At 47.2% G+C, this 14,032-nt stretch overlaps 1 protein-coding gene across 1 annotated transcript in view; it reads left to right on the top strand.

Annotated features, from left to right (window-relative positions):
• The window catches only part of Cfap221 (cilia and flagella associated protein 221), a 98,239-nt gene that overhangs the window by 12,000 nt on the left and 72,207 nt on the right, over positions 1–14,032 (top strand). The window contains exons 4-6 of the mRNA XM_075987393.1: positions 214–300; positions 425–523; positions 2,878–2,978. Of these exons, the coding sequence (XP_075843508.1) occupies positions 214–300; positions 425–523; positions 2,878–2,978 (287 nt within the window). The remainder of the gene's footprint in view (positions 1–213; positions 301–424; positions 524–2,877; positions 2,979–14,032) is intronic.

The following is a 14,032-nucleotide window of genomic DNA, read 5'->3' as shown; positions in this document are numbered from 1 at the left end:
TTACATGGGCTTCTGGGGATCTAAACTCAGTTCCCCATGCTTGCCCAGCAAGAAACTCACTGGCTGAGTCATCTCCTATCCCATATCTCATGTCTTTAAAAAACTTAATATAATGTGCCCTCGAATCTTCTTTGTAATAAAGATAAGGTATAAGCAATGAAAAATAATGACTATGTAAATAATCAAATTCAAACTCACCTTTTTCTCCCCCAGTACATTGCCAATATTTCCGATGAAGACACACACCTTCATATCTTACCACCGCAGACCAAGTACTTCAGGATCGCATATGAGAAGAAGGTACTGTCCCTGGGTCCCCTTCCCTGCTAGGACACGAGTGTGCGCATCCTTCATCCCACCCCCCTGTAGTGCTGCTGTCTGCCAGCTCTGGGGCCAGCCCCAACCCAGCCTACCTGCCTTCCAGGAGCATCGCCTCATCCCGGGCTTGTCCCTCATGGTCACGGTTACGTTTTCTCCTGACGAGTGGCGTTACTATTACGACTGCATCCGCATTCACTGTAAGGTGAGTTTCTGGAAGGACTGGGGATGTGGGGCATGTGTGAAGAAAGATATAGGGGGGTACTTCATATCCTGAAGGAAGATGAAGGAGAGCAAGAAGAACCTGTAGTTTCTCAGTGTTGTAGGAACTAGATGGCTCACAGTTGTAGCTTCCGCCCTGCTGGGAAAAGATTTGAACAGGGCAAGCCTTGGCAGGCTCCCGAAACATCCTGCTGGTCTCTGCTAGTGTCTGATACTTAACACATCATAGTCCGGAAAGAACTCTCTGAGTGGTGGGTGAGGTTGTAGGCTCAGGGCCTCAGACGTTAGGTCTCAGAGAACCTGGGAAGATTCCCTGGACACTGAACTGCCGTTCTCCAATGCCCGGGCCAAACCATTTATCCTGTGCTGCTTGGGCTCTGGGGAAGCTGTGTCCAGTGACATTTATGTGCTCCTTTAAGCTCCTATATATACACACAATAAAACTAAAAAACAAAGAAATAAATGCATAAAAGCTGAATATTCTAGCATAATACAATCTAAAGGAACAAATTTGATACATACCAAGGAGAAAAAAGAAGACGGCATCAGTGGCAAGGAGAAAGAGAATAAAAACAAAGTCTGCATTTTCCATAATTAAAGCATTATGTCCCTATAAGAACAGAATTATTTCACATGTACAACTCAAAAACTTGACAAATAATAGCATGCAGTAGTCTTAAATCTGAGCCAAAGTGTCTCAGTCACTGTTGACTGTCATCGTTCAAGCTCACAGCATGCGTGATGCAAGTGTACATGTGAGGTCACACTCAGTATGCATGATGCAAGTGTACATGTGAGCTCACAGCATTCATGATGCAAGTGTACATGTGAGGTCACACTCAGTATGCATGATGCAAGTGTACATGTGAGGTCACACTCAGTATGCATGATGCAAGTGTACATGTGAGCTCACAGCATTCATGATGCAAGTGTACATGTGAGCTCACAGCATGCATGATGCAAGTGTACATGTGAGCTCACAGCATGCATGATGCAAGTGTACATGTAAGCTCACAGCATGCATGATGCAAGTGTACATGTGAGGTCACAGAATGCATGATGCAAGTGTACACGTGAGCTCACAGCATGCATGATGCAAGTGTACATGTGAGGTCACACTCAGTATGCATGATGCAAGTGTACATGTGAGGTCACACTCAGTATGCATGATGCAAGTGTACATGTGAGCTCACAGCATGCGTGGTGCAAGTGCACATGTCCCGCATTCAGAACCAAGGCTACAGTGACATCAAGCATTGAACCATGGGTGAGTATCACTAGAAACATCTCAGATTCATCATGTATTTGATTTTTAAATTAATTTTTGTCATTGCACATTTAGAAGCCTTTAATATTACCAAATATCTTTAAACTCCTTATTGAGTTATGTGACCTCGGACAGAGTCAAGAAGCCGGGGTGTGGAGGCCAAGAGCACAATTCATAAGGCAAACAAAGACATTCCATGTTGATATGGTAATTTTTACATCTAAAACTGTAGCTGACTTTGATTTTTAAATATATCCTCCTCAAGAGCAAGTATGACTATATCTACTTTGTTGAGGACCAAACTAACCTGGAGAAATCAAAGGCCTTGTTCAAGATCACCACCAAACTAGAATGAACTAGAACTGGTCTTTGTGCTCTCTTCCCGCTGAATGACTTTCCACTCTGCCTTGCAATTCTCCTGGCCCCCTAAATAATATCTTCCCTTAGAACTTCTCCAGGTGGAAGCAGATAGCACAGCATCTTTGTATTTACTTGGGGGTGATTAGTAGTTTTAGCTTTCACGGGTAACAGAAAGTATCGTTCCAGTAAGGTAGACTGAAGCGTCTTTTGTGTTTTGTTTCTGGTTTAAAAATGCAAGTTTTCGGCATTGAGAGATGGCTCGGTCAGTAAAGGACTTACCATGCAAGCATGAGGACCTGAGCTTGATCTGTAGAACACACTTTTTGAAAATGCTAGCCTTGGTGGTATGGGCTTGTCATCTCATTGCAGGGGTGGGGTACAGACAAGAGGATTCCTGGGCTCTCTTGCTAGCTATCCTAGAATATTTGGTTAAGTTCCAGGCCAGCAAGAGACCTTGTCTACATAATAAAAGGTGGATGTCACCTTAACAGCGATATCCGAAGTTTTGGCTTCTGTATGCATGCACACACCCATGCAAATGCGTCTACAGACATGGCCACACACATACACTCCCAAAAGAAACCCAGTATTTCTAATGTTTTCCTGAAAGTGCTGAGGTTTCCTAAGAAAATTCTTTAACAATTAAAAATGTTTATCTTTCAAAATGATAGTTTTCCAAACGCTAAATTTAACCCCTTCCCCAATTTCAGGGAGATGACACCTTGCTTGTTCCCATTCATGCCTACCCTGTCTTGAATAACCTGGACTTCCCCACGTTCATAAATCTATCTGATGTCCTCCTTGGAGAGAGGTAAGTTCCCAGCGTGACCCAGTAAAACGTCACAGGATGTGAAAGGTTAAGAAACCGGGGACTAGTGGATGGCTCAGCAGTTGAGAACACTTTCTGCTCTTGCAGAGAACCAGAGTTCAGTTCCCAGCGCCCACGTCGAGTGGCTTACAACCACCTTAACTCCAGCTGCAGGGGATCTGACCCCATCTTTTCACCCCTGCAGGTACCCATGCACAAACACACATAGACATGCTGCACACAAGCACAGAAAGTTTTTTAAATTAAGAAACTTACAAATAGGGCAGGGGAGATGGCTAAGGGAGTAAGAGTGATTGACACACAATCATGAGGATCTGATTGGGATCAAATCCCAAGTGAATAAAAAGATAGCTAGGTGTGGTGTGGTAGTTTGATTGTAGTTGGCCCCATAATCTCATAGGGAGTGGCACTGTTAGGAGGTGTGGCTTTGTCAAAGTGGGTGTGGCCTTGTTAGAGGAAGTGTGTCACTGTGGGGTGGGCTTTGAGGTTTCCTATGCTCAGAATACTGCCTAGTGTGTTAGCCAACTTCCTTTTGCCGGCAAGATATAGGACTCTCAGTTCCAGCACCACTCCGCCTGCCCACAGCCATGCTCGCTGCCATGGTAATAATGGACTGAACCTCTGAAACTGTAAGCCGCCACCCTAACTGACTGTTTTCCTCGTGTGAGTTGCCATGGTTGTGGTGTCTCTTCACGGCAGTAACACTAAGACATGCCGTCACATGCACTTGTAACGCAAGTATTGGAGTTGGTGGAGACAAAAAGAATCACAGGGTCTTCCCGGCTAGCCAGCCTAGCAGAAAAATGACAAGCTTGAGGTTGCTGGTGGGTTTTGTTGTTGTTGTTGTCAACTTGATACAAGCTACCTGGGCAGTAGGACCAGCAGTTGAGAAAACACCTCCATCAGACTGGCTTGTAGGCAAGCCGGGGGCATTTTCTCGATTAATGATGGATGTGGGAGGGCCCAGCCCACTGTGGGTCATGTCACCCTAGACAGATAGTCCTGGATTGCCTAAGAAAGCAAGCTGAGGAAGCATGGAGAGCCAGGCAGGAAGCAGCGTTCTTCCATCCAGGCTCCTGCCTTGGCTTCCCTCAGTGATCTACTGTAAGATGTAAGCTGAAATAAACCCTTTCCTTCTCAAGTTGCTTTGGGCATGGTATTTATCACAGGAAGAAAACCAGGACACTCAAGGCTCAGTGAGATGCTATCTGCAGGAATAAGGTGACAGGTGACAGGAAAAGTCCCCTGGCATGCTTCTCTGGCTTCCACACAGAAGCACATGGGGGGCAGTGCCACTACACACACACACACAACACACACACAACACACACACACACACACAAACACCTTCACAGGAGAAAATGGAGACTTGTGATTTTTCTTTAGGTCCAGTTAATTCTTGCACCTCAGTTAGACAGGGTTTATAGCAGCGGAAGACAAAACAACATGGTTCCAACAATCCAACCAAACCAGGTCAGAATGCCATTAAGAAAGAAGGGGGATGTATTGGCTTACTTGAACTCTCCTGGTAGGGCTGGATCCAGAATCAGAGGGAACAGCCTGGTTCTTCCCATGTCCTCTTTCTGCTGCCTGAGCTGTCCTTCATAGAACCCTCTCACGGCAGGCAAGACAGTGGCCCACAATAGCCTGGAATAGAGGTGACAGGAGGGGCTCAAGAGTAGGCCAGAACTTATGACTGTGTCTATAGGACCAGCTTGGATCATATGATTTTTCTATCACCCAGTCTTGTTTAGAAGAAAGGAAAGCAAGTGAGACCAGATCTCAGAGTCTGTTCTTCCTGTTGAGCAAATGGCTAATTATTCCAATTGTGGTTCATTTTATATCTCATCCTCGTGTATGTATGTGTCTGTCTGTCTGTCTGTGTCTGTGTGTGTGTGTCTATGTGTCTGTGTCTGTGTGCCTGTCCGTGTGTCTGTATATGTTTGTATCTGTGGCGGGTGCCGGAAGGTAACCTCAGATGTTGCTCCTCAGGTGCCAATCACTTTTTGTTTATGTTTATTGACTCTTTTGAGACAGGGCCTTTCATTGGTTTGGAACTTGCCCAGTAGTCTAGACTACCTGGCCCGTGAGCCCCAGGGATCTGCCTGTCTCCACCTCCCCGGCACTGGGATTACAAGTGCACACACTACGGTGCCCGGCTTTCTCATACGTGGGTTCTGGGGATCAGACTTAGGTCCCCATACTTTTACCAACCTATCTCCCAAACCTGCGCATCTCACTCTTCCAGCAAATACTAAATGCCTACCAGCAGGCACAGTGCCATCTGCCCCAGAGATGTCAAGGGGATGCTAATGGACTGCTTGCTGTACATACAGAGAGGCCATGTTGGCTCTTCAGAGCTTGAAATACTGAGCTCAGGTTACATAGAGAGCTGGTCTCTAAACAAAAAGTATTGAAATCCTTTTTCCAATCAGAGAGATGACTCAGTGGGAAGATGTACTTGCTTCCGAGCCAGACAACCTGAGTTCAGTTCTTGGAAGGAACCCACATGGTCAAAGAAGAGAGCCCACTCCTACAGGTTATCTTATGACCAGGACACACATGTGTGACACTCTCAATGAATGATAAAAATTGTTTTTTTCAAAACAGGGTTTCTCTGTGTAGCCCTGGCTGTGCTGGAACTCCCTCTGTAGACCAGTCTGCCTCAAACTCAGGCATCTGCCTGCCTCTGCCTCTTAAGTGCTGGGATTAAAGGCATGCACATTTTATTTTATTTTATTTTATTTTATTTTATTTTATTTTATTTCTTTGTTTGGATAAATCTGTCAACTCTTAGGAAATCCCTACTGCCCTGAACTCCATGTCCCCAGCACAGGTGCGCGGCCCTCCCCTGGCCACCTCCCCTCTCCAGTTCTGATCAAATACCCTGAAAAAATGGCTGAAAGAGGAACAGGGTTACGTTGAACTACAGTTGAGAAGGATAGAGTCCTCAAGGTGGGGAAGACATGACTCTAGGCAGGAAGAGGTGAGGTGGCCATAGGAGCAGGAAGCTGGCTGGTCACATTTTCATCCGTACACAGGAGAGAGAGAACTGCCAATGGGGTGAGGCCTGAAGCCTCCCCCATCCCCTGGGACTTCCGGCCTCCAGCAAGGCCCCTACCTCCTAAGGGCTCTGCAGCCCTCCCGGATCTCAGCAGCAGCAAATGTTCCAACATCTGCTACAGCAGGGGACGCTTCATGTTCAAACCCCAGCACCCCCCGAGCATCCCCAGCACCCTGCTTGTCCGTTCTTGGCCCCATGCCTTCCTCCCCCTTTCTCCAAAACCATTCTGACTGAACTACATACCAGTACCTCTCCTTCTCCGTCATCTCAAGCTCCAAATGTCAACTGGCTGCACTTGGGAAGTAAGTAGCTGATCCCTGTAGGTGGGCAACGCGGACATTTTATCAAAGCCAGTGTGCCAGGGAGCAGGAACTCCCTGAGTCACAAGTTCCTCTTGCCGTCTGAAAACCGCCTCTCATTTGGGCCACAAACAAGGCTATGGGCTGAGGGGAAACGGCGTAAAAAAGTGGTGCAAACAGCAAGGCCTTGTACTGTGGTCATCAGTCACAGGCCCAGGAAGCAGATGTCCACCCTCCCGGGGCCTCCCCCAAGCTATTTTCCACATAATGTGCCTCATTTGTATTCAGAATGAAAAATTCAGCTAAACAATTTACTTAATTGAGTTACTGTTTATAATGGTATAATATATTTTTTAAAAATCTCTTAAAAGATAAACACGCTATTTTTCTCCTGCAGACATCCTGGCAGCAGGCAGTACCTTCCCAAGTCTCTGGCTCTCAGTCCTTTTAGCGGCATTTGGCCACCCAGACCCTTCCTTGCTTCATTTGGTCCAAGCCGTGCCCTAGCAGAATGATGTATCTGAACAGGCATTTCCCGAAAGCGTTCCTTATGAACCCCCGGCCACCTTAGTGGTTCAGTGCATCGTTTGGATGGGTTCTTTATCCAGCATCCATTCCATTCATTCATTCATCTCTTGCATGCCTGATGTGCTAGGTACGGTCCCAGTCCACTGTTGCTATAATAAAATACCTGAGACTCGATGAGTTATGAAGAAGAGCACAATTCAGCTCTTCGTTTTGGAGGCCGGGAAGAGCACGGTGCAGCACCACTCAGCTTGTAGGCAGCTAAAGGAGATAAAGCAGGTAAAAGAGACAAGACGGGGCCCTTTATCAGTTACATCACTGCCGTGACAGTGAGGAAGGGAGGGAAGGTGGGTTGTGGCTCACAGCTGGAGAATGCAGTCCATCTCAGCAGGAGAGTGAGGCAGGTGTGTGACGACAGTCAGGACACTAGAAAGAGGTGAACGAAACTTGTGCCCTGCTTCCTTTTCTTTTTAGTGAGTCTAGGACCCCAGCCCATGGGATAGCGCTGCCCACATTCAGGGCAGGTTGTCTTTTCTTCTCTCTCTCTCTCTCTCTCTCTCTCTTTCTCTCTCTCTCTCTCTTTGGTTTTTCAAGACAGGGTTTCTCTGTATAGCTTTAGAGCCTCTCCTGGAACTAGCTCTTGTAGACCAGGGAGGCCTCGAACTCACAGAGATCCTCCTGCCTCTGCCTCCCGAGTGCTGGGATTAAAGGCGTGCGCCACCACCGCCCGGCTTCTTCTCTTTCTTATGTGAATTGTTAGTATTAGAGTCCAGTCCTCATGCTTGGAGGCAAGCACTTTATCAACTGAGCCATCTCTCCAGGACCATATGTGTTTTCTTAAAATGTCTCAGTAAGAAAACCATTTCTTCTACCAAAGAAGAACCCCTGGGCATTATGAAGTGGAAAAGCAGAAGGATCTAAATCCATCGATGGGCAGGGATCTGGTTTCGTTCTCTTTCTGTGGCAAATACTCTGATCAGAAGCACCTTAGGGGAAGGGTTTCTATTGGCTTAGGAGTCCAGTCATAACCCATCACTGAAGGAAGTCAAGGCAGGAACTTGGAGGCAGGGACTGTTTGCTTCTCCATGTAGCCTTTCCTCCAGATAAGGAGCTCGCCTCACAGCCAAGAAGTCCAGCAGGAACCCTGTAGGGTGCTGGGTGCTGGACTGGCTCAAAGGCTGGCTTATGCTTAGCTAGCTTTCCTATCCAGTCCAGGACCACCTTCCTAGGAATGGTGCCACCCACAGTGGGCTGGGCCTCTCGTATCTGTTAACAATGAAAACAGCCACCAACAGATATGCCGGTCGGCCAACCTGATCCAGACAGTTGCCACATTGAAGCGTCTCCTCTCCGATGACTTTAGACTGTGTCAAGCTGGCAGCCAGAGCCATGAGTCTATGACAGGACACATGGACTCAAGATGTCTGTTCTGCCCTTCGCATACAAAAGAATTTGGACGAAATTGTCAGAAGTTGAGGACTTGTGTTGAAGTCACTCGTGTGGCTTTCTTTGTGTGGGGTGATTGCTTTTTTACCATGGGGTACTTCTGGGCAGGAGCAACCCCGACCTGACCAAAGCTGCTCTGATGGATGGCCGTGTCTCCATCCATCCTCCTCTAGTTGCTAATTGGCCTTGTTCACATTCATCATCTACATTTTTTGGTGGCTGGATCTGACCATTGTTAAGTTTCCCTTTCCGAGATAAAATGCCACGGGGATGCTTGCCAGCTAGCCATAAATAACTTTGATGGCTTAAGATCTTCTGAAATGCTTCCTGACAGCCTCTGTAAATAGGAACGGTGCGTTCCAGTGTCCTTCCAGCTTCCCTAAACCAAACAGTGTCGCTGGGTGCAGAGGAACCGCGGTTCTCTGTCCTTCCACAGGCTCACTTTATCATTTGCAACTAGATAAATTCAACTGTGCATGGGGCTGGGGGAGTGGCTCTGTGTGCACGAGCCAGCCGCACAAGCATGAGGGTCTGAGTGTGGATGCCAGCACACAGAAAAGCCAGGTGTGCACCTGTGTCCCTGACACCAGGCAAGTGAAGATGAGGGGGTCCCTGGAGCGTACTGGCTGGCCAGTTAGCCAAACCAGTGAGCTCCAGGTTCAAGAAGAGATGCTCAGAAAAGAAGGTGGAGAACAATAGAGGAAGACACCCAATGTCGACCCCTGGGCTCCATACACATGTTTGTACCCACGCACGTCCACAAGAACACATGCTTCCCACACACACAATTTGAAGATCACTTGACATCTCTGAGGGTATTGTAGTTACAATGGAATCTTATTCTCCCTATATACAAAATAAATAGCATGCGTGTGTTAGATACAGACTTTGTAGCGTTTAGCTCTCCCGGTTCTGAGAGGGCTTGCGCCAGCTCATCTTCCTCTGCAGTTTTCGCAGCACCGTGTTTCTGGCTGGCTGTAATGACGTACACCTGGACTATGCACTCAGCAGAATGAGGCAGGGAGATCAAGTTTAAGGTCATCCTCAGCGGCACAGTGAACTGAAGGCCAGCTTGGGCTCCTAGAGACTGTCTCAAAAATAAAACAAGTGTCTTTCTGGTACCTCATAGCCAGCTAGAGCTGGAGCCACTCCACAGACCTTGTTCTCCCATCATTCCTTCTTCCTGGCACCAAGCAACCATGGACGGCCAACCAGCTACCGAGTTATAAATAACTTTTGACGGTTCATCTTGATTGTCAACCAATAAGACTTAGAATCACCATAGAACACCTCTGGGCGTGTCTGTTACGGAATTTCTAGATTTGGATAACTGAGTTAGCAAGTCCCACCTGGAACGTGGACCACACCATCCCACAGGCTAGGGTCCTGGGCTGAGCACCAGCATCCATCTCTGCTTCCCGACTGTGGATGCCATATGAGCATCAGCATCCATCTCTGCTTCCTGACTGTGGATTCCATGTGAACATCAGCATCCATCTCTGCTTCCCGACTGTGGATGCCATGTGAGCATCAGCATCCATCTCTGCTTCCTGACTGTGGATTCCATGTGAACATCAGCATCCATCTCTGCTTCTTGACTATGGATGCCATGTGAGCACCAGCATCCATCTCTGCTTCCTGACTGTGGATGCCGTGTGAGCATCAGCATCCATCTCTGCTTCTTGACTATGGATGCCATATGAGCACCAGCATCCATCTCTGCTTCCCGACTGTGGATGCCATGTGAGCATCAGCATCCATCTCTGCTTCTTGACTATGGATGCCATGTGAGCATCAGCATCCATCTCTGCTTCCTGACTGTGGATGCCGTGGGACCAGCCGATTCCAGCTTCTGCCATCATGCCTTCCCTGCCATAATGACCTTGTCCTCAAACCATGAGGTGAAGCAAACCATTTCTTACGGTGGTTTTGTCACAACAATGACACAGTAACTAATACAGGTGTTGGGCCTCTTGGCTCATTTCTGTGTGGGAATGGCCAAAGTCAGAATGGTATATTCTGCCCCTGGCTTTTAAAGCCTCCGGGCTGCATGGGAATGTGTATTCTCCAACCAGCGCTGACAGGAAAGATTGATGACACAGACAACAGCCAAGCCCGGCTTGCTCTGTGTGGACTCTGAGGCCCTGTGGGAGGCTCTGAGGAGCAGCTGCAGCAGGTCATAGCAGACACACTGGGAGAAGGGAAAAGATCCATCTTCACAAAGAGATTTGAAGAAGAGAAAAATTATTCTTCCTCATAATCAAGACTCTATGTATGTGTCTCAGGCTCAACATAGAGTTAAAGAAATAGTGTTTTAGTAAAGTGTCCCCATGTTGGCAAAGGTAACAGCACACTGAAGTCTAAAGAAAAAGAAGCGGTTTTTAATGTACAATTTTGCAGGAAGAGATGCCAGCATAGAGACAAGGCAAAACAGCTGGCACACCGATTTGGTACAGCACAGTGGTTTTCTCATACAAAAACGGACAATAGCAAAATGGATGATGACTTGACCTTGGAGAAATGCTTCTTTATTTCAGCTTCTACCTGGGTCTCCGGGACAGCAGCTAGCGTACATCTCAAAATCAGTATTTGGGTGAAAGCAATGGCCATGGGCTGGAGAGATGGCGCCACTTTAAACCACTTGCCTCACAAGTATGAGAACTGAGTCCAGTCCCTAGAAGCCACGTAAAAAGTTGGCTTGGTTTTGGTGGCCTGAATGGGAATGACCCCTAGTGGCTCACATGTTTCAGTTCTTGGTTCCAGATGGGATATCTGTTTGGGAAGGTTTAGGAGGTGTGGCCTTGTTGGAAGAGATGTGTCATTGGGGGAGGGCTCTGACATTTCAAAAGACTGTTAAGCATCCCCAGGGTGTCGCTCTCTGCCTCCTGCTTATACATCAAGATGTGAGCTCTCCCATGTTCGTCTTTGCTCCACCACCATGGCTCTACGGCTCTGAAACTATACACCCAGTAGTTACACACTTTTTTTTTATTTTTTGGTCTTTTCGAGACAGGGTTTCTCCGTGGTTTTGGAGCCTGTCCTGGAACTAGCTCTTATAGACCAGGCTGGTCTCGAACTCACAGGGATCCGCCTGCCTCTGCCTCCCAAGTGCTGGGATTAAAGGCGTGCGCCACCACCGCCTGGCTACACACTTTCTTTTACAAGATGCTTTGGTCATGGTGTTTTGTCACAGAAACAGAAAGGAAACAAATACAGTAGTGTGCTCTTAAATTCTCAGTGCTGGGCAGGCAGAGACAGGAGAATCTCTGGGGCTCTCTGGACAACCAGCCTACCCTACGGGTGAGTTCCAGGCCAGTGAGAGACCCTGTCTCAAAACACAAGGAGGGTGAAGAGCAATAGCCAGGGTTGACCTCTAGCTGCTACTCCCGTGTTTGTTCTCTTTCTCTCTCTCTCTTTCTCTCCCCACCCCCCCCCCCCGCCGCCACTTGACAAGCACCTGTGTTTTTGTTATCTGAACATTTTTCTCTTCTGTGGTTAGAATTTCTTTGATTTAAAGTGCTCTGACTGTACACTTATCTATCTAGCTGTTCTTGGGCCAGTCTCCTTTTCTGAATCTCAGCAGGAAAGAAAACCTTTCCCACTCTGAACTCTAGGGATCTCTCTGGCCAATAAAGCAAGCACTGAAGAGCTGCCTCTTCACTCAGCAGAAGTGGATGCCAACTTCAGGTGCCAACAGAGGGGACTTCCGCTGGAGGACCTGAATTAACAATTATTTTTAATCTTTCTCCAACATTCTGGACATTGGGATCTGGGAGAAAGCAAAGGAAAACCTAGATTTAAGACTCTAACCTGCTCTTCTCCCATAGCCTTTACGCTTACTGTCCAGGTGGTTTGTGTGGTGGGTGAAGTGGCCTAAACTTATGATAGGCTCCAAAGGCAAACGGATGTGTGCATGGGGAGCAGTTAAAGGTAGAATAGTCATCCAGTCTACAATTCATGCGTTCAGTACCCATGCATAAACAGCCAAGCTAGCGTCGCATACTAAGTCCTGACGATCATTACTGTCAGAGAAAGTCTTCAGGATGTCTGGAGAGGTGGCTCAGTCCAGTGAGTACTTGCCAGGAAGCATGAGGACCTGAGTTCAGATCCCCAAAAGCTGGGCATGGTAGCAATGCATGCTTATGATCCCAGCACTGGGAAAGTGGAGACAGGGAGATCCTTAGGGCTTGCACACATGTGTGCATGTGTGCGCATACATTCATGTACACACAGAGGTACTGATACAAAGTATTCATGGATAAATTGCTGTGCCTAACATTTAAGAATATGACATAAAGAATGGGAGCGTCTACCAAAGTGCATCCTTCATGGAGCGAAGGGAACTATGGATGGGCTCCAGGGCTTGAGCATCAGTGCCCCGACCTTCAGAGTGTTTGGATGCGCCCCTTCCTATTTGGTTCATATGGCTGCTGTTCCCTACACTAACTCCAGCAGTCGGTTACATCCCAGATCTATAGTACTGCATATATGACATGACATACATGTACACAGGCCCACATGAATGCACATAAACACACATGTGCATACGTTAAATGTGCTTTTTACAATATGATGAGTGTTGAGACAGTCAGGATGAAGGAGTAAGTGCCAGCTCCCAGAACTCTGACTAAATTCCATCCTTTCCTCTTTCTGTCCTTTTCTCTTTGTCACCATGTAGCCCAGGCTAGCTTCAAGCTCCCTATCCAGCCCTGAGATTACAGATGTGTGGCACCATGCCTGCTTTGTGTGTGTCAAGTGAGCTACATCCCAGCCACAGCTGTAATTTCATGAACAGCTGTCTTCTCTGAGACATGGCCCCGATATCTAAGCCCAGTTCTTAGACACAGCAGCTTCAAAACCAGAAGTATCTGAGTTTCACTTGTTTTACTTTAAAGGGAATCAATTTCCTTTCCCTAGGGCAAGAGCACACCAGCTGGTGGCCCAAAACCAACTGGTCAGCCCTGAAGACATACAGACCCATAACCTCGCACAGTCTGGGCAGGTTGTGTTTATGTATTTAGGAACACACAGCAGCCGCTGGTGGCCCAAAACCAACTGGTCAGCCCTGAAGACATACAGACCCATAACCTCGCACAGTCTGGGCAGGTTGTGTTTATGTATTTAGGAACACACAGCAGCAGCAGCAACAATTAAAGAAAAGAGGCCCTGGATTTGAAAGAGGGTCGGAGGTGGGGTACATGAAGGGTTTGGAAAGAGGACAGGGAAAAATGATGTCATTATATTATACTCACAAAATGTCATTATATTAAATCATCAAATTATAATATTATAAAAAGAAAATCTATTTTAAATAAATGAAAGAAACACATTTCTTATTCAAACAAAGAATGACCCTTTCTTTTTGATAGCTGCAGGTAGATAGGCCACCAGGACAAGCAGGCTGACAGAGGGTGCCCTGCTGGTAATGTCAGTCAAATGCCTTTACAGGCTCTTTGGCTGGGAGGAACTGGTTTGAATAAAGTCAGCATGTGGTCGTGGTCGCTTCTACCCCATAGTCTAAAGGAAGCGGCTCTTCACAGTTTTAAGTGCCTCTTCATATCCTCCCCCTTTTAGTGCCTCTTCATGTCTTCCTGATAACGCTCTGTTTTTCTCCATACTAGAAAGCCAGTGCCTGCAGGAGGCCGTTCATCTTCCTTCTACCCAGCTGGTCCTCCCCCTGTAACCCTCAGCCCCCTTCCTGG

This window comes from Microtus pennsylvanicus, chromosome 10 (genome assembly GCF_037038515.1).
Source record: "Microtus pennsylvanicus isolate mMicPen1 chromosome 10, mMicPen1.hap1, whole genome shotgun sequence".
Classification (NCBI taxonomy): domain Eukaryota; kingdom Metazoa; phylum Chordata; class Mammalia; order Rodentia; family Cricetidae; genus Microtus; species Microtus pennsylvanicus.
This window is presented reverse-complemented; position numbering and strand designations above follow the sequence as displayed.